Source organism: Haliotis cracherodii, unplaced genomic scaffold (assembly GCF_022045235.1).
Source record: "Haliotis cracherodii isolate W230 unplaced genomic scaffold, xgHalCrac1.p SCAF_23, whole genome shotgun sequence".
NCBI lineage: Eukaryota > Metazoa > Mollusca > Gastropoda > Lepetellida > Haliotidae > Haliotis > Haliotis cracherodii.
Genome location: NW_027266279.1, coordinates 2,140,847 through 2,160,685, shown reverse-complemented (window position 1 = coordinate 2,160,685; position 19,839 = coordinate 2,140,847). Strand labels below are relative to the sequence as shown.

Sequence of the window (19,839 nt, the reverse complement as noted above, 5' to 3'; positions counted from 1 at the left end):
ATATTCGGGTCAAACAAATATTTGTTTGCCTATCAAAGCGAAGATATTTGATTGCTAGAAGTGGCCCTAAGTTTGTCTATCGCCAGTTTGACGTTAGAAGTGTTGTGGAGATCATTTGGACAATATGACAGAGAAGTACGTTGTTCCTAAGGGAGGTAATGTTCTATTTTATTTCTTTTGAAGTTCGTTATATCAGTTTTGTTTTAATGTTGCCGTAGGTTGTCCTTGTTGGAGGTAATATTTCATTTTATTTCTTTTGAAGTTTGTGATATCAGGTTTGTTTTAATGTTGCGGAAGGTTGTCCTTGTGGGAGGTAGTGTTTTATTAAATTTCTTTTGAAGTTTGTGATATCAGGTTTGTTTTATTGCTGGGGTAGGTTGTCCTTGTGGGAGGTAGTGTTTTATTAAATTTCTTTTGAAGTTTGTGATATCAGGTTTGTTTTATTGCTGGGGTAGGTTGTCCAAGTGAGAGACCATGTTTTGTTTGATTTCTTAAATTCGTGTTGTCGATTGTTGTTGTTGTTGTTGTTGTTGTTAATGTTGTGTTGTGCCGGGGTTTGTATGGAGACCAGATATTTTTTCAGCTGCATCTGCAAACCAAGATATTATTTAGAGTAAAACTATGAGCATAAATATAACAAACATTTTGTAACAATGTATTTTATGTGTCACACAATTTCCATTAAAATCCAGAAGCTCACAGATTTGGTCTGCAGTTCTGGAGTACGTTTATATACAGTTCTGGAGCAAGTTTATATACAGTTCTGGAGTAAGTTTATATACAGTTCTGGAGTAAGTTTATATACAGTTCTGGGGTAAGTTTATATACAGTTCTGGAGTACGTTTATATACAGTTCTGGAGCAAGTTTATATACAGTTCTGGAGTAAGTTTATATACAGTTCTGGAGTAAGTTTATATACAGTTTTGGAGTAGGTTTATATACAGTTCTGGAGCAAGTTTATATACAGTTCTGGAGTAAGTTTATATACAGTTCTGGAGTAAGTTTATATACAGTTCTGGAGTAAGTTTATATACAGTTCTGGAGCATGTTTATATACAGTTCTGGAGTAAGTTTATATACAGTTCTGGTGTAAGTTTATATACAAATGGACCAAATGTAACCGTGCCACATTTGAAGTGCAATAAAAATAAAGTTAAACTGAAATTAAATCATGCATCTTTCAATACATATTCACGAAGTAATCTCGATTTGAGGTCGTGATTCACAATTTGCACGAGGTGAGGAGAGGTGAAATGGGGTTTAACGTCGCGTCCAAGATTGTTGCACTTATATAGCGACGTGCATGTACCTGTGTGTGTTTGTGTGGCTGCTTGTACTAGTCCGGACTGATGCCGACTTATAGTGCTAGCTCACTGAGAAAACCATGCCGCAGTTTAAGATGAATACCCCACTCAGACACAGTATACTGAATCCGAGCAGACCAGTCCTTGTTTAAGCCCCTTAATGCCGAGCGCCAGACAGGGTAACAACAAGTACCATCATTTAACGTCTTTTGGTATGACCTGCCGGGGATCGAACTTCGGATCTTCCGCTCTCCGGGCGGACGCTCTACCACTAGACCACGGAGGTGGTCGCATGTTCATGAACGGCACAGGATTTGGATGTTAGCGTGTTTCTTGGAAGCATGATACTTACACGCGTATTTTTTAATGAGAACAGCATTCATTGATTGTTTTGCTCTCAGATAGTCAAAAACTCCAAAACCCGTCGATGAAACTTGCTATACAGAACAGTTTTGTGGTGAACTGTTGACTGTTGAATGATTATCTATTTCATCATCGAAGTAAAGGTATTCAATGACAATGAACCAAAAGTGGGGTATACGTAGCCAAACTTCATTTTCGAATTGAACTCTATTCTCCTCTTGACTCTCGTTTTTCAACAATCTGAAGCATAAAAAGAAAATTCCACGACAATCATGCAGAACACACGTGTTCGACAATGGACTAGCATGTAAAATATATTTATGTATATATAACTAAACACTCAACGCAGCGTCCTTGACACGGGCAAAACATACATGTGTGTCCCCTTCATGTTTGTTAACACAACGACACAACAGTTAGCAACATAATCAGCTCAACGAAAAAACACGAAACATGCGACAAAAAAACAATGAAAAATATTGTCGGCTTTTCAGAGTACATATGTGGTGCAACAGTTCGGTGACAATGACTACGAGACAACCGTAACTTCGATACGTCCGATTCGATACAGCAGATATTAAATAATGACGAATAAAGGAGGAATAGACAGGAACCAAGCTTGTACTTCGACACATCAAACTTTGACTGTACGTGGGTTTCTTGAATCACGGAATGTGGTTAATGTGAGGCCTGCATCACTTAGGGTTCTTCTTCTTCCTCAAACTGACACATCCTGATGCAACAGAAAGGCGGCTCAAAGCGGCGTTATACCCCAAACTCTCTCACTTACTACGAATTGGTACGTTCTTGAAACTAACTGTGAAGTTTAACCACTAATACTCGTTTCCCTCCCCCCTGATCTATGCTCATGATATCAATCACTGGATTGTCTGGTCCAGACTCGATTATTTACAGACCGCCGTCATATAGCTGGAATATTGCTGAGTGCGGCGTAAAACAACATACAAACCCTCCCTCCTGGTATCATCACTTTGCCATAATGATTTAGTTTTGGTTCTCTTCTTGTTCTTGTGAATTTTAAAAAACCCTAGCCCTTAAAGATTTTGAGGCTCACCATCTTTATTGTTCTGATTTCTAAATGATACGGAGAAAGAGGAAATCTCAACATAGCTATCGACTAAAAACAGATTAGTCAGAGTTTTGGTGATAATATACCACCAGGAGATGTCAAAGGTCTGAGTGAGTGAGTGAGTGAGTGAGTATGGTTTTACGCCGCTTTTAGCAATATTCCAGCAATATCACGGCGGGGGACACCAGAAATGGGCTTCACACATTGTACCCATGTCGGGATTCGAACCCGGGTCTTCGGCGTGACCAGCAAACGCTTTAACCACTAGGCTACCCGACCGCCCCTGTCAAAGGTCCGAGAAAAGCGCACATCTCGTAATTACTACACGTGTGACTATGTTTCTCCATCACCAATGGATACTTACGGCGAGTGAGTGTTGCGTAACAATATTCAAGCTACATCACCGCTGGTTATGGTGGCCGAGGGGGGGGGGGGGGGGGGGGGGGGGGAGGGGGGACATAGCTTTCTGGCCTTCAGTTTCAATTTAGGCTGCACATATCAAATAATGCCACATATGAGGCCAGTGTGTTAACTGAGGAAGAAATCTGCCCAAACCACAAGTCAGTACTGTCTCTAAAACCTGAAGACATATATTCATTCCTCTTTTGTACTTGATTCGAAAGCTCCATAAACATCATTGCAAAGAGAGATACATTGCTGGGTCGAGCAAATGTACCACCGAATCCCTGTCTCAGAGACTAACCGTAATCCTTAATGCAATCAAGGAAGAACGTTCTTTCTATTCATAGAAAGTATTTGAGACAAGTGGAAATAATGACATTTGGATTCTCAAAAACTAAAAGGATTTGCTTGAGTTTTTGCAGTCTCAGAAAAGAGACAAGTTCCTTTCTGTGAAAACATTTTATTTTAGTGTGCACTACTATCCCACATGACAAACTTAAGGGAAAACTTCATTCCTTGATCCAGGGGGCTTTTGTTACAAATCGTGGGGAACACAGATACAGTTGCGTATCTATATTCAGAGGTTCAGGACAATTTGTGAAAAAATGAAAGCAAATGCCATCTGAAGTTTACTGAGAAAACAATATGTCAAATGCCAGACTTCCTCATAGATAACATCTACGTAACATTTGGGCTAAGACATTTAGGCATGAAGTAGGCATCCCCATGGGCACCAGTTGTGCTCCCCTTCTTGCGGATCTGTTGCTTTATGAATATGAATCTCATATTCTGTTCTGATTGGCAAAGTAAAAACAAGATGATTTGGCCAAGAAGTTTAATTTAAGCTTCAGGTATATCGATATCGTTCAATAACAATCAAGTCACTAATCCCTTTCCAATGATTAACCTGAACTAGAAATAAAGGAGACCAGAGAGACCACCTCATCTGTTTCATATTTAGATCTATGCCGAAAGATTTAAAGACAAAACACTCGCCACAAGACTGTATGACAAGGGGGATGACTTCAACTTTCCAATAGTCAACATTCCCTTCGTGTCGAGCAATATTCCAACAGCTCCTGCCATTGGTGTTTAATAGAATATTCTGATATTTCTATTGGATTGGAAAGGGTTTTGTCGCTTTATTTACATATATACTTTTTATCGTATTGAAACACATAACACCCCTTTTGAGGCCAAGAGGGGATATTGCTTTTCCACGATAAAGCAATAAGATGGGACGAGAAAGCGATATGTGTATCGCTTTCTCGTCTCGTGGTGTCGCTTTCTAGTCTTGTGTTATCGCTTTCTCGTCTCTCGCTGCCGGAACTAAAGGCGTTAAAGCGATGTCCCCTCTCGGCCACAATACGAGCCCGGTCCTTTGATACTTAAACGCACTGCTCGATATTTCAAGTTTCTTTCAATTAATGTTTCTTGTTACAGTTCCTGTATTTACATCCAAACGATGGATTCTGGCCTACACGGCTATCTTCGGCTTCTTCTTTCTCTACTGCGTCCGCACAAACATCAGCGTAGCCATCGTGTGTATGGTGAAGTCACAGCAGATGAACATCACCGCCGGCGGCAACCTCACACAGGAGAACCTCTCAGATATGACTAAAAGCTGTGCTAATGAAGCATCTAAAACTTTTGATGTAAGTGAGTGAGTGAGTATGGTTTTACGCCGCTTTTAGCAATATTCCAGCAATATCACGGCGGGGGACACCAGAAATGGGCTTCAGACATTGTCGGGAATCGAACCCGGGTCTTCGGCTTGACGAGCGAACGCTTTAACCACTAGGCTACCCGACCGCCCCTTTGATGTAAGTGATGATAATGATGATGGTGGTGATGATGATACTGATGATGATGTAGACGCTCTCATAATCATATTAATATAATAAGTAGGGAATCCGATATTTCACGTATCTTCGTTATTCTTATTGTAGCTACTGTAAGCAAGATTATGGAGCTGTGTAGTCTTAATGATAAGCAACATCGTAATCAAAGCATTCTCCTTGTAAAATCCTCATTATTATTTTATTTTTATTCAGCATACATTTTTCCAGTATTCCTATAAGTATAATGATCATCATCATTTTTGTTAATTGGAGCATAATTTCGGCTGACAAGTGCCCTTCAACATAGTGTATTACCTCGATGAAGTCTCGCGTATTTAGAAACAAACAAGGCAACCAGGTTTGGAAAACGCCGACTGTTATTTAACCAGGGGAATCAGGTAGGGTTATAGGTCCCCAACCTTCTGCCTTTGAGCGCACATGGTGAAGGCACTGTACACAAGAGCCTGTGACAACATTGTAAATGTGTAAACATTGCAGGTCAACAGGCTGAATTACGACCTGGTCACAAGAGGGATAGAATCTCTGTACTTGGAGCTTGCTTGCCTGGCGCTATAGAGTTAGTGAGTTGGGTTTTACGCCGCTTTAAACAGTATTCAAGTGATATCATGGCATGACAGCTTGAGGCGAAAGGAAAGCCCAAAGTGATGCAAATCTTAGGTGTTAACCACTTTTGTGAAACCCACGAGCACGGGTATGGTGTTGACAAACCTAGAAACATAATCGGGACGAACAGGGATTCGAACCCATGATCGTGGTTTCTAGCGTGCACAAGGAACACATCTCTGCACAGCGAATTGCGGCGCCAAAGAAGACTGGGCACCCAGCGCCCCCCTGGCGCTTTACATCGCTCACCTACGCCGACCTGTATGAGCGGTGTGTTCCCCGTAAGCCTGCATCCCTTTCGCCAACAGCCTTAAAACATCATGTCAGGGTCTTATGGTTGTGCATTCATGATCTAGCTGCCACTCTGTTACCTCCTGTAAGAGATGGACTGGACCAAGTAGTTGAAAAACAAACCCAAAAGTTCTGATGGCATCTATACGGAAAGTCGTGCACATATACTACCAATGCTACTAGTGTATATCTCGCATTACAACGATTTTTGAACAATTGAATGACCAAGTTCTCCATTTTGACTTTGCCAATGTTTTCAGGGTGAAATAAGAAACTAAATCTTTTTGCAATATGCAAAATAATTGACCGTGTTCATGGCAGAACTATTGACACATGAAGTGATATGAACTGTGTAAAGTAGGTAAAGCCATCTAGGCACTGGCTGCATGCCAACACGAGAATACAGGCAAGAAGACAACCTGTACGTGTGTGGCGAACACAACACTGGCCCATGACAATACAACCTGTTGGCAAATCAGAAGCGTAAGCCGACCTCAAGCAAACAGTCTCGCTCTCACAACAGGATTTGACAATATAACTAGTGTGTCGTGACTTTTAGAGCTGTTGCTAATGTTTGTGTGAACAAAGGCGGTCTCTGTTACAATAAACACAATACTGCAAAGATTTAGCGCGCCACGACGGTTCAATACTCCTGGTGTCTTCAGGACACGACCAGTATAATTTCTATAGTCTCTCGTTTTCGCTTTTTCTCTTGTTTGTTCCTTTCAGGTCATGGTCAAAACGAAATTATCTTGTATGCGCTTTCAAATTAAGATCAAAACAAATTCGAAATTATCTTGTACAGTGCTTTCAATTTATGATCAAAACAAATTATTAATATCTTGTATACCACTTTCAGTTTATGATCAACGCAAAATCTTAATTATCTTGTTTGTCGCTTTCAATTTATATATTAATCAAAACAAATTCGAAATAATCTTGTACGCCGCTTTCAATTTATATATTTATCAAAACAAATTCGAAATAATCTTGTACGCCGCTTTCAATTTGTGATCAGAACATATTTTTAATTATCGTCAATACCTCTTCTATATTCAGGTCGTGCTGGAAACTACTTTTAAGGAGCAATTCAATTTTTAAAGTATTTGTATGTACAAAGAAAGTCCTGTTTCTCTCTCAATTCTTGTATTATTTTTGTCTTTCAGACAACAGAGTTTGAGTGGGACAAGTCTACACAGTCGGCGATCTTGTCTTCGTTCTTCTATGGCTACTTCATCCTGCAGATACCAGGAGGGTGGTTGGCGGGACGGTTTGGGGGTAAGAAGGTCATTGGCTCTATGTTTGTGGTCAATGCCTTGACCACCCTCCTGGTGCCAATATGTGCAAGGTTGGACTACAGACTCGTCATGGCGCTGAGAATACTACTTGGTATATCATCGGTACGTGTTATTTGAGCGAGCATTAATTGATGCTGCTTTGCATTTCTTTCAGAGTGGGTTAGGTCAGTGCGTGATGTTGGCATTGGTAGGATGCACAAACTGAAAAAAGAGGATACAGAGAAGGAACAAATCCATTCTGGCTCAGCCAGCGGTCAAAATCATGCTCCCCGACTTGAAAAAGTTTGAAGTTGTTTCCGCTGACAAGGCCTCAACTAACATAACAATTATATGTAAGCATCACTATATTAATTGTTAGGTCAAAGTACTTGGTATAAGCGAAATTTCAAATAAAAAATAATTCTCTTCACGGGTTCGTTGATACGCAGTGATAGTACTGAATTACGACAACAGCCATTAACCGCTTGGTAACAATGATGGTAACAACAGCATGGAAACAATGGTAGTAACAATGACACAGATCTGGATCACGTGTGTGATGACATCAATATTACAAATATAACAAAGGCATGTAACCTTAAACCGATTTTTTAGTTGATTAATTTATGAAGACTTCAAAGAACGTATAATAACTCAAACGTTGTTTGATCAGGGTTACAACACTCAATGCCTCGGTAACGTTTTCAAAACGTTTTGTGGTTGGCAAGTACCTGGCATCAGTTACAAGAAATAAATCTTCCCGAGGCAAGGGACTGACTATAAAAGTCGAGTTTTCACCCTTGCCAAACTAGGCTGGTATTATGGGGTTATATTTTGGCTGGACTAATGAATCTATGCATAGTCCAATCAAAATCGCGTTACGATCAACATCCGGTTCGTAAACAGATTTCTGTCGATTGCAGGATATGCAAAACATGTGTACCGTCAACTGAGCGTCAACAGATATTTCCCAAATGTTTTCGTGTTTTTTTTATCAGGGTGCTCACGTGATTTGATGCACTTCGCGCAGTTAGACCCGTTTTATTACAATATAGATCTTGATTGTTTATCAGATCGCCTTGACTAGGCGCCACCATTTTGTTTGAAGCAAATGCAAGTGATATGAGAGGTGGATCTGATTGTAACCTCCGGGGGCGCCACGATCGAGCCCAGAAATTGCAGCCTAGTTCGGCAAGGATTGAAACTGGACTTTTACAGTCAGTTAACTCCCATGCCTCGGAAGATGCAAAAAATGTGTCCGATGCAATTTCCGTAGCAACATTTAACAACATCGTTAACATGCATCAACACACGATATCTAGCCAATATTTCGTGTGTGTTTTTCAAGTGAATAATTGACTTGGCCTTGCATGTGTTTGTCACGGCTGCCACCATCTGGGCAGCATACACTCACTTGTTCGCGACATGCTTGTGATATAGTCGGAATCGTACAATGGGTTCTCCTCTTCGGAGATATTTCTCAAGCTTATGGAAACGTTATTGTGTCGCTTTATACATTATATTCAACCTCGTTCGAATGGACCCCGTTTTTATATGGAAACGTAATGGAATACACCTTTCCGCACCCGTGACATTTTTTAATCCGGACGGTTCTCTGATCATTGACTTTATGTCGTATTCCTCTAACGAGGTGTCTGTTTAGTCTGTTACATATCCAGCCATGCAGACCATGTGGGGTGTGTGGGCCCCGCCCCTTGAGAGAAGCAGACTGGCATCTTTTACCTACTCAGGTAAATATTTTACCAAATTGGCCCGATGACAAGAAAAAAGCAAAATACCTTTTTGTTATTGAACTACAAGTGTATATTGTCAAATGCGTGTTACAATATTTTAAATATACTCAGCCCGGAGTCAGTACACAATGGCTGAGTGCATTCGTGACCAACTCGTGTTATTCCGGGACAAGCCGAATAGCGACTCGTGCCCCGCTCGTGGCCGTTTTTGCGACCGGGTTCCGTCTTAGCGCAAACGGGCATACCTAAAACAATTGGCAATTCGTTGAGTAATGGTTCACATATATTTCCCCATATATCATATATATTTCAGATGCAATTTAAAGCACATCGGGACTTGCGGAATTATACAGTATGATTGAACACATTTAACTGTGTCTTGGGTATATTTTTAGATGTAAGCCATATGTAAAATCAAAAATTATTTCTGAGGGATTCTTTGACGAAGTACTTGAAATCATACGCGCATTCTGATTGGTTTGTCGTATTTTCGCACATAACATTCATCGATAGGGGGACGATTCTTCTTGCAGGTTCCGGAAAGGGACGAGTGGTGACGAATGTGGCTGAGTGGAGTATCCTTCTCAATGGGGTAGCACCTTTATAAAACCAGCTCTGTGTTCACCTACATACATGTTCTGATGAAATATGTTGGTAAATATATACTGTCTGTACTTTGCAGGTTCTCTGATCGGTAACATCTTCACTTTCTCTGCATCCGGTCTTCTTTGTGAATACGGCTTTGACAACGGTTGGGGGTCAATATTCTACATAATAGGTAAGGGGTATGATAGAAGAAGTATTACACAGTGTTAGTGTTTGTGTCAACGCCTCCAGAAAAAGTGAGTGAATGTTGCTTAACGCCGCAGACAGTGACATTAACTACATCATGACAATCAGAACCAAACAAGTCGGGGAATGATAAGCTGGCAACTTAGAAGGACGCGCTTAGCCAAGTCGGCGAACTTGACCACCTTGACAGGACAGGTAGGAAACGATGCTGGCTCAGGATGCTCAGGATGCAGGATCTCCCTGTACCCTTGTAGTAGTTGTGGTACCTCGTAGTAGTAGTAGTAGTAGTAGTAGTAGTAGTAGTAGTAGTAGTAGGAGTAGTAGTAGTTGTTGTAGTAGTAGTAGTAGTAGTAGTAGTAGTAGTAGTAGTTGTTGTAGTAGTAGTAGTAGTAGTAGGAGTAGTAGTAGTTGTTGTAGTAGTAGTAGTAGTAGTAGTAGTAGTAGGAGTAGTAGTAGTAGTTGTTGTTGTAGTAGTAGTAGTAGTAGTAGTAGTAGTAGTTGTTGTAGTAGTAGTAGTAGTAGTAGTAGTAGTAGTAGTAGTAGTAGTTGTTGTAGTAGTAGTAGTAGTAGTAGGAGTAGTAGTAGTAGTTGTTGTTGTAGTAGTAGTAGTAGTAGTAGGAGTAGTAGTAGTAGTTGTTGTTGTAGTAGTAGTAGTAGTAGTAGTAGTAGTAGTAGTAGTAGTAGTAGTAGTAGTAGTAGTAGTAGTACACGAATCAGGTGTTTAATATATGCATATAACTTGCCGCGCCCACAAAAATGTCAGAAGTCAGTTAACCAATTTAATAAATAGAGGTTTGAAATATATGCTACAAAGTAATAAAAATTACCTCCAACGTATCGTTCTGTGTATAAAAACTACCTGTCAAAAGAGCTTGTACACTTTAAAATTCATACTTCACTTTGTTCATTACTGTGTACGTGGTCTTTGAGACGTCATGTGCACGTCACCAGTTGTGAGATACTCATTGATGCATGTAATATCGCCCGTGAAACCCGTATCAAATACCATTGAATATCACCATTGAATACCATTTCTGAACTGTTTCATTTTTAACCACCATCAAATATGGGAGAATACTTTCATTGCCCGGTAGTTTGTGTTCTACATTATTCATCAATGCCATGGAATTATCGCAAAACATGTTTACTGACTGTGTGAAACTTCAAATTGAAACTGAAGGCCGTTTGAGCTGAAGACACGTTTGTTCTCTCCACTGTCTAGGTACTGGCACGTTGCTGTGGGCTGGCCTATGGATGTTCGTTGTTGCTGACACTCCGTCCGAACACCCGACTATAACCAAGCTTGAGCAGCGCTACATCATCGACAGCATAGGAGATAAGGATGGGAAGGTGAGAGATGGATACTGAACTACAAATTCAGGGATCATATTTTTTATATATTATTTTGGTAGTGAAGACTGAGTTTCTCAAAATGTGTACGGAATATGTAAATATTTAATGGCCCTTAACTCATTTTGATCAGTATATACATCAAGTGAGTACCTGCTCAAATCATGGTCTTCACAGAAACACAGGCAAACGCACATATCTGCGTGTGGCATATGAATAATGATAGACGGAAAGTTCAACTCTGCACTGTCCCTCAGTCGTGCAAAGTAGGCAACAAAACGCTGGTCTTGAGTTGTAATCCCGATTATGATCCTCGGTTTTTTGTCAGTTCCAAACCTGTGCCAGTGGGTTGCACCAAACCGAACAATGTCGTGTATAGCTTTGGATTCAAACTGACTCTGTGCGACAGGTTCTCTCTACTCCCTGGAAGAAGCTGTTTCTGTGCCGAGCCAACTGGTCCTGTTTGACAGCTCACTTCTGCAACAACTGGATGCACTACACTCTCATGACCAGCCTGCCCACGTTCATGAAGGCCGTACTCAAGTTCGACATCAAGACGGTATTTCATCCATCCATCTCAATCCACCAAACCATCATCCATCCATCCATCAACCACCAAACCATCACCCATCCATCCATCTCCATCCATTAAACCATCATACATACATCCATCATCCACCACCCACCACACCATCATAAATTTCATCAAACATCAACCACCCACCAAACCATCATACATCCATCCATCATCCACCAAACCATGAAACATCCATCCATCATCCACCATACCATCATAAATTTCATCAATCATCCACCACCCACCAAACCATCAATCATCCACCACCCACCAAACCATCATACATCCACCCATCATCCATCAAACCATGAAACATCCATCCATCATCCACCATACCATCATAAATTTCATCAATCATCCACCACCCACCAAACCATCAATCATCCATCATCCACCAAACCATCAAACATCCATCATCCACCAAACCATCAAACATCCATCATCCACAAAACCATCAAACATCCATCATCCACCAAACCATCATACATCCACCATCCACCAAACCATCATCTATCCATCCACCCATCATCCATCAAACCATGAAACATCCATCCATCATCCACCACACCATCATAAATTTCACCAATCTTCCACAACCCACCAAACCATCATACATCCATACATCATCCACCAAACCATCAAACATCCATCAGCCATCCACCAAACCATCAAACATAATTCATTCACCAAACCATTCTACATCCACCCACCAACCATTTTACATCCTTCATCCACCAAACCATTTTACATCAATCATCCGTGAAACCATCTTACATCCATCATCCACCAAACCATCATACATCCATCCACCAAACCATCATACATCCATCCATCCACCAAACCATCATACATCCATCCAAAAAAACCATCTTTCATCCATCCACCAAACCTATATCCATCCATCATACATCCATCCATCATCCATCCATCCATCATCCATCAAACCACCATACATTCATCCACTATCCACCAAACCATCATACATCCATCCATCATCCACCAAACCATGATACATCCATCCATCATCCATCAAACCACCATACATTCATCCACTATCCACCAAACCATCATACATCCATCCATCATCCACCAAACCATGATACATCCATCCATCATCCATCAAACCACCATACATTCATCCACTATCCACCAAACCAGCATACATTCATCCACTATCCACCAAACCATCATACATTCATCCATCATCCACCAAACCATCATACATCCATCCATCATCCATCAAACATCCATCCATCATCCACCAAACCATCATTCATCCATCCATCATCCATCAAACCATCATACATCCATCCATCATCCACCAAACCATCATACATCCATCAATCATCCACCAAACCATCATGCATCCATCCATCATCCACTAAACCATCATACATCCATCCATCATCCTTCAAACCATCATACATCCATCCATCATCCATCAAACCATCATCCACTATCCACCAAATCATCATACATCCATCCATCATCCACTATCCACCAAACCATCATACATCCATCCATCATCTACCAAACCATCATACATCCATCCCTGAAACCATCATGCGTCTACCATCCATCAATCTATCCATCCAGCATTCATAATGCATCACCCACCCATCCAATATTATCCATGTATGATTCCATCTACGTGGAAGCTCTGACAAAACTCAATTTTCATGTATCTCGATATATCTACTCGTATGTTATAGTCATAACTGGTTCAGTTCAGTTGGAGATAAAAATAATAATAATAATTTCTATTGGCTTTTGCTCCAGGTGCACACATATTGGAATCATTTAAACCATTGTTTATATGTGGACGTCTCCAAAGTATAACCGGTTCTCGGCGTTTGGTCCTGGTGGTCGGTAAAGAATGAACAAACATAATAATTTCCAACTTATGTTAAGTGCTTTCTGAACACGAATACCCCGAAAATAAAATATATCATTTGGTCTTAAAACACCAATAACACTACGCGGTAACTGTCTTGGTTCACCATAATAGCAATCAAAGTATGTTATAACGGCCTGATACGTCCAGCTTGTATCCCCATCTATTCAGAACGGGTTACTGTCAGCTGTTCCCTACATCGCGATGGTGGTGGTGTCTGTTGCTGGTGGCCACGTGGCAGACTGGCTCAGGAAGAACTATCTCTCTACAAGATTTGTCAGACGATCTTTCCAATCTATTTGTAAGTTATTCCTAACATTACTGTTCAATTTCCTATTGTATTTTGTTTAAAATTATTGATAATTCAAAAAAATAAAGCCATGTTAAGAAATAATTTCTATAAAGGAGGGATTTAATCTTAGATACAGAAGCGCATTGATATTCACAAGCAAAATCACAACAAACTCATGGTGTAATTAATGTACCGCAGTAACCTAGGCAGAGTTGCGTCCCTTAGTCGTGCAAGGATCTGCTCCAAACAGCATCATTCCCGTTCTGAATGTTTTCACCGGATTAGTAAAAATGTCTAATTCACTAACAAAGAAATCTACGCACAAATTCAGACCAGCACACATAAGCGAACTTAAACGGGCGTATGCACGCCAGAAAGCAAGCAAACACGTTAACGTGAACATGTTCTAAAGGTATTCACATGCGCATAATGAGCACGCACACAATTTGTCGAGAGTTTCAGTGTTTCCAAGTTTTATGTAACTAACTCATGTCTAAGATGTTTTATTTGTTAAAAAAGATTACCATTACAATTGGATAAATACTTAATTGGTTAGGGGCGATAGTGTAGCCTTGTGGTTAAAGCGTTCGTTACGCCGAAGACCCGGGCTCTATTCCCCACATGGGTACAATGTGTGAAGACAATTTCTGGTGTCCTCCGTCGTGATATTGCTGGAATATTGCTTAGAGCGGCGTAAAACTAAAGTCACCCATTAACATAATTGGTTGATCAATTGGTTTAAATTGAACTGTACTTTATTTGTACTTTTACAAAATTTGGCAAAAGCAAACTTCGTGATAAAGGTACAAAGTTCTATAGGAAAGTCGAAGTTGGGATCGTGTCCAATGTTCTAGATAATATTATGTATAATTATCTCGAATTCGAGATAAGCGGGAAAATTTGTGTATTTATGTAGTAGAGGCCGGATAAAATGTCTCAATTCGAGATAACGGAGTTTGGGATAACAAGGTCCGACTGTACAGTGCAGCTTGTCTTATTACGTGGGACCTGTCTTTGGGGCCAAACGAACGACCAGGGTTGGGCCTTGTATTATTTTACGAGAAAAAAAAGAGGGGAAAAATAATTGTTTGGCTCAGTGTCGTTGCCGCCATGTTTCAGCATTTCTGGGCAGCGCGGCTTGTCTGGTCGGTGTGGGGTTTGTGACGTGTGAGAACAGATACGTGGCCGTAGCCCTCCTCACGACGGCTGTCGGTCTGGAGGGACTGGTCAACTCAGGCTTCATGGTCAACACCATCGACTTCGCCCCGAGGTAACGTGTTCAGCACGGACATCAATACTAGCAGTGCTAACATACACTAATATTCCATACACGTCAAATCCTCAATTATCTAGGGTGTTACGTCTTTATTCTATTATAATATATTACCTGGAGCCGTTCACCAACACGTTTGTTTGAAATTATTGGTCTAACCAAACTGGCGATATCCGCAGTTTTCGATAAAATATAAAATATGTGAAATAAATATAACAATATGTTCAAAATGAACTAATAACATTCAAAATTAGAAGCAAATTTAGCATGACAAAATGTGTTTTGATATAATAAATGCATTTGATAGTGTTGAAACACAGAAATGAAAATTATTTTCATGCAAACAAGAGAATAGCATGTTTTAGTCAGCGACAACTATTATATTCTCATGAGGTCACTGACCAATGGTTATGATAGGGACTAATCCATCTTACCACTTGGGAAACAAGCATTGGATTGTGGGAAAACTCAACTGTGGCCTTTGTGATTTCAAGGTAACTGACTCATGGGGTGATACCGTACTCAACTCGCCTCGTACACCGTCTCAAACAAAAATGGGAACGTCGTGTACCCCCTTCCCCCCCACCCCCCACCCACCCCACCCCCCGAGAATGCATATTTTCAAGTAGACTGACGCGTAGTCTCTGAAAATATATAATTTTGACGGAAACAGATAACTCCATATAAATTAAAAAGTAGCCCCAGAGAGATCGGAGATGAAGAGAAAACTGAGGAAAATCTAGACTTGCTTCATTTGGGGCTTTTGTAGTATAGAAAGGGTTGGGCGGAAGGGAAAATAATATGGTTCAGGGACTGTGAGACAACTATTTTCCATCTAAACACTCATTGATAACTGTCTTCGTTTTTTGTTTGACAACTTGTATATAACGAAAGCTCGGTCATATTTATAAAGATTAAATAAAGAACTAAATCAAACTGACAGAACATGTAAATATAGTAAACATGTTTGTCTCGTACAAGCAGGACTGGCTACAAACTCAGAGGATCAGTGCAATAAAGTCTGGAATAGTCTTCTGAAAAACGAAGGTCTAAGGATGTACATGTGGATATACCCATGCATGTGTATGCACAGTCCAATCAAAATCGCGCAATGAAATCGAAATCCGGTTCGTAAACTGTCAATCAGATTTCAGGATTTGCAAAACATGTGCACCGCCAACTCGTTGTCAACAGATATTTTCCAAATCTTTTCATGTTTTTAATCAAGGTGTTCACGTGATTTGATTCACTTCGCGATGTAAGACCTGTTTTATCACAATATAGATCTTGATTATCGATCAGATCGTCTTGAATGGGCGCCGCCATTTTGTTTGAAGCAAATGCAAGTGATACGAGATGTGGAATCTGATTATTCCAGGGAGGGACATAACTCGTAATAGCCACTGGTGGCGCTACGATCGAGCCCAGGAAATGGACTTTTTAAGTCAGTTAACTCTCTTGCCTTGTGAAGATGTACCTCATCTGACGAAATTTAATATCCTGTCAAAAACTGTTATTCGCTTCCTGCTATATATGATCATTTGACTATTCTGCTGTCCTCATTATTCAAGCGTCACTTTCTACAGTGATTCGTTATGCTGCATGTGTCTGATCACTGGATCACGCCGCTAGTAGCAATATTCCAGGGAAATCTCGGGGGACGCCAGAAACGGGATTCACACGTTGTGTCCATGGGACAGCGAACCCGGGTATTCGGTGTGACAAGCAAACGCTTTACCCACTAGGTAACCTCACCACATCTTTGATCTGTGGATTCATGGGTGTTGACACCAAACATAAAGAATACCGGGGTTGAAATAATGAAAAATACCCTGGATTTCTTCTCTGCAATTGTTTCTTTACACTAAAACAGTCCTCCAATCAAATGTCACGCATGGTTGTTACTGACGGGGGGGGGGGGGGGGGGGGGGGGGGGGGGGCATGTCGTCTGAGGCGCCGCGATTCGCTGTTCAGAGTTGCGTCCCTTGGGCACGCCAGAAACCTATGATTGTGGTCTCGAATCCCGGTTCGCCCCGATTATGTTTCTAGGTTTGTCAGCACCATACCCGTGCTCGTGGGTTTCACCGAAGTGGTAAACGTCAAAGACCTGCAACACCCACCCGTGCCCCTGCTAAACCCCGAGTAACTGGGGTCGAACGCAGAAGCAATGTGATTATAACTAGATCAGACTGTAGCGCAGCGTATATTGTTCTGAGTGTGAAGACGACTGCAATTACGCTTGTTCAGTAGTTCAGTTCGTAAACAAAGCAGAAGCAACTTCAGGTGCCATGATACAATTAACATCACTGACACTCAAACGAAAGTGGCTGTATTTCAGATATGCGGGGCTTCTCTTCGGGATTAACAACACGATATCGACAATACCAGGAATGCTGGCACCCCTCGTCGCCGGTGCGTTGACCCCCAATGTAAGTACCCGGATTTCAGTGTTGAAGCCCAATGTAAGTGCCCGGATTTCAGTGTTGACGCCCAATGTAAGTGCCCGGATTTCAGTGTTGACGCCCAATGTAAATAAAGAAACGTCAACGCCAGAGAATAACCAGTCTCGATTACACGCTGAACAGGTGGACAGATTGGGCGAAATGGCAAAATAGCGGTGAAAAATATATGAATGGATCACTGAAAATCAGTGATGACACTACGTCTTAGACCCAATGTAAATACCCGTATTTCAGTGTTGACCTCTAAAGTGATTATTATTATTATTATTATTTATATTATTATTATTGCGATATAATTGCGATTGTAGGACACACCTGAAGAATGGAGGAACGTGTTCTACGTATGTGCAGGCTTGATATTCCTGGCAGCTCTGGTGTTCGGGTTTACTGCTCAGACCGACTTGGAACCGTGGGCACGTGCAGCTGACTCAGAAAGCACTGTGGCTCACCCTACACCTATCAAGAAACTCCCCGAAGAAAACGGCGTCGAACCCAAACTAAACAACTTATCTATAATTTGCAGTGAACGTCTTTGAACATACATCGTGTTGTAATCTATACATTATTTTGAATGGAGAATCGTTTTACTCGCTAACCAAAGTCAAATCAGTCTCGAACATATATCGAATTATCGATCGTTCGAGACATCTGGGATTCTAGGATTCAGATAAATGTTTGATTTTAATTATATGAAACAATTTTCCTACATTGACTTCGAATAAAGCTGACAAATAATCTGATCAATAAAGCATTATGCAAGCGGCACCATGTTACATGTTTGACGTTATAAACGATAACAAATGTTCATAATGTCGAAGATTAATTAATAGTCCATCAAAACACTCATCATCGTAACAACGTCGCTGTGTCTGAGCGATTGAGTGTATCAACTGTTCACTTTCTCACAAGGGATTCCCCGTGATATCAAACAATGTCTAAAAATAGTAAAAGGAACCAAAAAAGTTTTATCCATAAAATAATTAAACAAACTGACGTAAAAAGGAGAATATTTTATTGCGGTTCGAGCAGAGTGCACCATATGTTGTCTTTGCAGTCTTTGTATCTTGCAGATATCCTCAGAACTCGGTCAGCTCGATCATTCGTTCGTGTAAATCTGGGGGAAAAAAACGTAAAAGCGCGATCTAATAGATACGTTTACAGGAGAAACAATGATTCTTTGAAATGGCAGATGGTACGTGGAGGCTAATGATACAGAGACAAGCGTTTGTTTTCGTACCAAACACACCAGCTGCAGATATTGTTCGCCTTTTTCGTTTGCCTTTGAATCGGTTTACCTGGATCACTGACTAACATTACAGCAATATTAATTACGAAATACATTCTCCTTTGGTGTTATAAAGGCACCAAAGTAGTACGAATCGTTAATTGGCTTCTACCGTGGAATGCATTTCGAAAAATTACAGGATATTGTAAATATTTTCCTTGTCATGCAGTTGTGATAATGCCCATCGGAACGATAATGTCCATCGGAACTCATTGAATTTCAAGTAAGATGCTGCACACAAACATAAGAACAATCCTTCAGATATAATTCTGGTAAGAATATATATCCAGGTGTTTTACGATTTCGTAATTAAACATTTTACATTAAAAGGTAATTAAATACTTTACGGTTTAGACGGATAAATTACATTTTGTCGTTAATATACTCTGATGACGTCATACCAACAGACTTTCAGGAGAGAGAAATGACGTTCTGTTTTTTGTTGGGGTACAGTACTTTTCAAAACAAACGTCCCATCGATTACAACTCCGATTTATAATTTAATTTCAGCATGACAACCCAGCATCTTTGGTTTTGTAAATATATGGCATTTAAACAAACCCCCCAAACAACTTTGCAATATTTTCATGATATAAATGTCAGGTATTTTTTCCATATGTTATATGTCAAGGGGGGGGGGGGGTTAACTCCCAATGGCCCGTCGATGTCTTCTGTGAATATATTAACTTTTATCAATTATTAACAATTATCCTTTGTTTTACTTTATCCGAAAGAATGTACTCAATATTTCCCTCCCACGTGTTTGTGGCGATTTAATGCAGGTTTTAACGTGGGAACCTATTCCATCAATATGTAATTCCACAATGGATAACTTTACAAACGGACGGTTATATACCGTGTGCTTCGACAGCGCCCGGTCACAGTAATCTGGATAATGTCCATCAGCCCAGATGACGAAGATGTGGGTGAGCGGATGTTCATAATAACATCAAAACAAAATATGAGC

At 40.6% G+C, this 19,839-nt stretch overlaps 1 protein-coding gene across 1 annotated transcript; it reads left to right on the top strand.

The window, feature by feature from the left end:
- The first annotated feature begins 105 nt into the window (after positions 1 to 105).
- On the top strand, positions 106 to 18,310 carry LOC139471737 (uncharacterized transporter slc-17.2-like). Its single transcript, XM_071254217.1, has 11 exons — positions 106 to 155; positions 4,604 to 4,815; positions 7,083 to 7,316; positions 8,857 to 8,944; positions 9,630 to 9,725; positions 10,962 to 11,089; positions 11,499 to 11,648; positions 13,732 to 13,861; positions 14,972 to 15,122; positions 17,464 to 17,554; positions 17,896 to 18,310. Exons 1-11 carry the CDS (start codon positions 125 to 127, stop codon positions 18,121 to 18,123), a joined length of 1,539 nt encoding a protein of 512 aa, XP_071110318.1. The 5' UTR covers positions 106 to 124; the 3' UTR covers positions 18,124 to 18,310.
- The last annotated feature ends 1,529 nt before the right edge of the window (positions 18,311 to 19,839 follow it).

What these genes read in the sequence shown, in the direction of transcription:
- LOC139471737 (XM_071254217.1), top strand. Translation starts at nt 125, where the DNA reads ATGACAGAGAAGTACGTTGTTCCTAAGGGAG. An exon ending in GGCATCTTTTACCTACTCAG is followed by an intron (nt 8,945 to 9,629) that starts GTAAATATTTTA and finishes TGTACTTTGCAG; the next exon opens with GTTCTCTGATCGGTAACATC. An exon ending in GTCAATATTCTACATAATAG is followed by an intron (nt 9,726 to 10,961) that starts GTAAGGGGTATG and finishes TCCACTGTCTAG; the next exon opens with GTACTGGCACGTTGCTGTGG.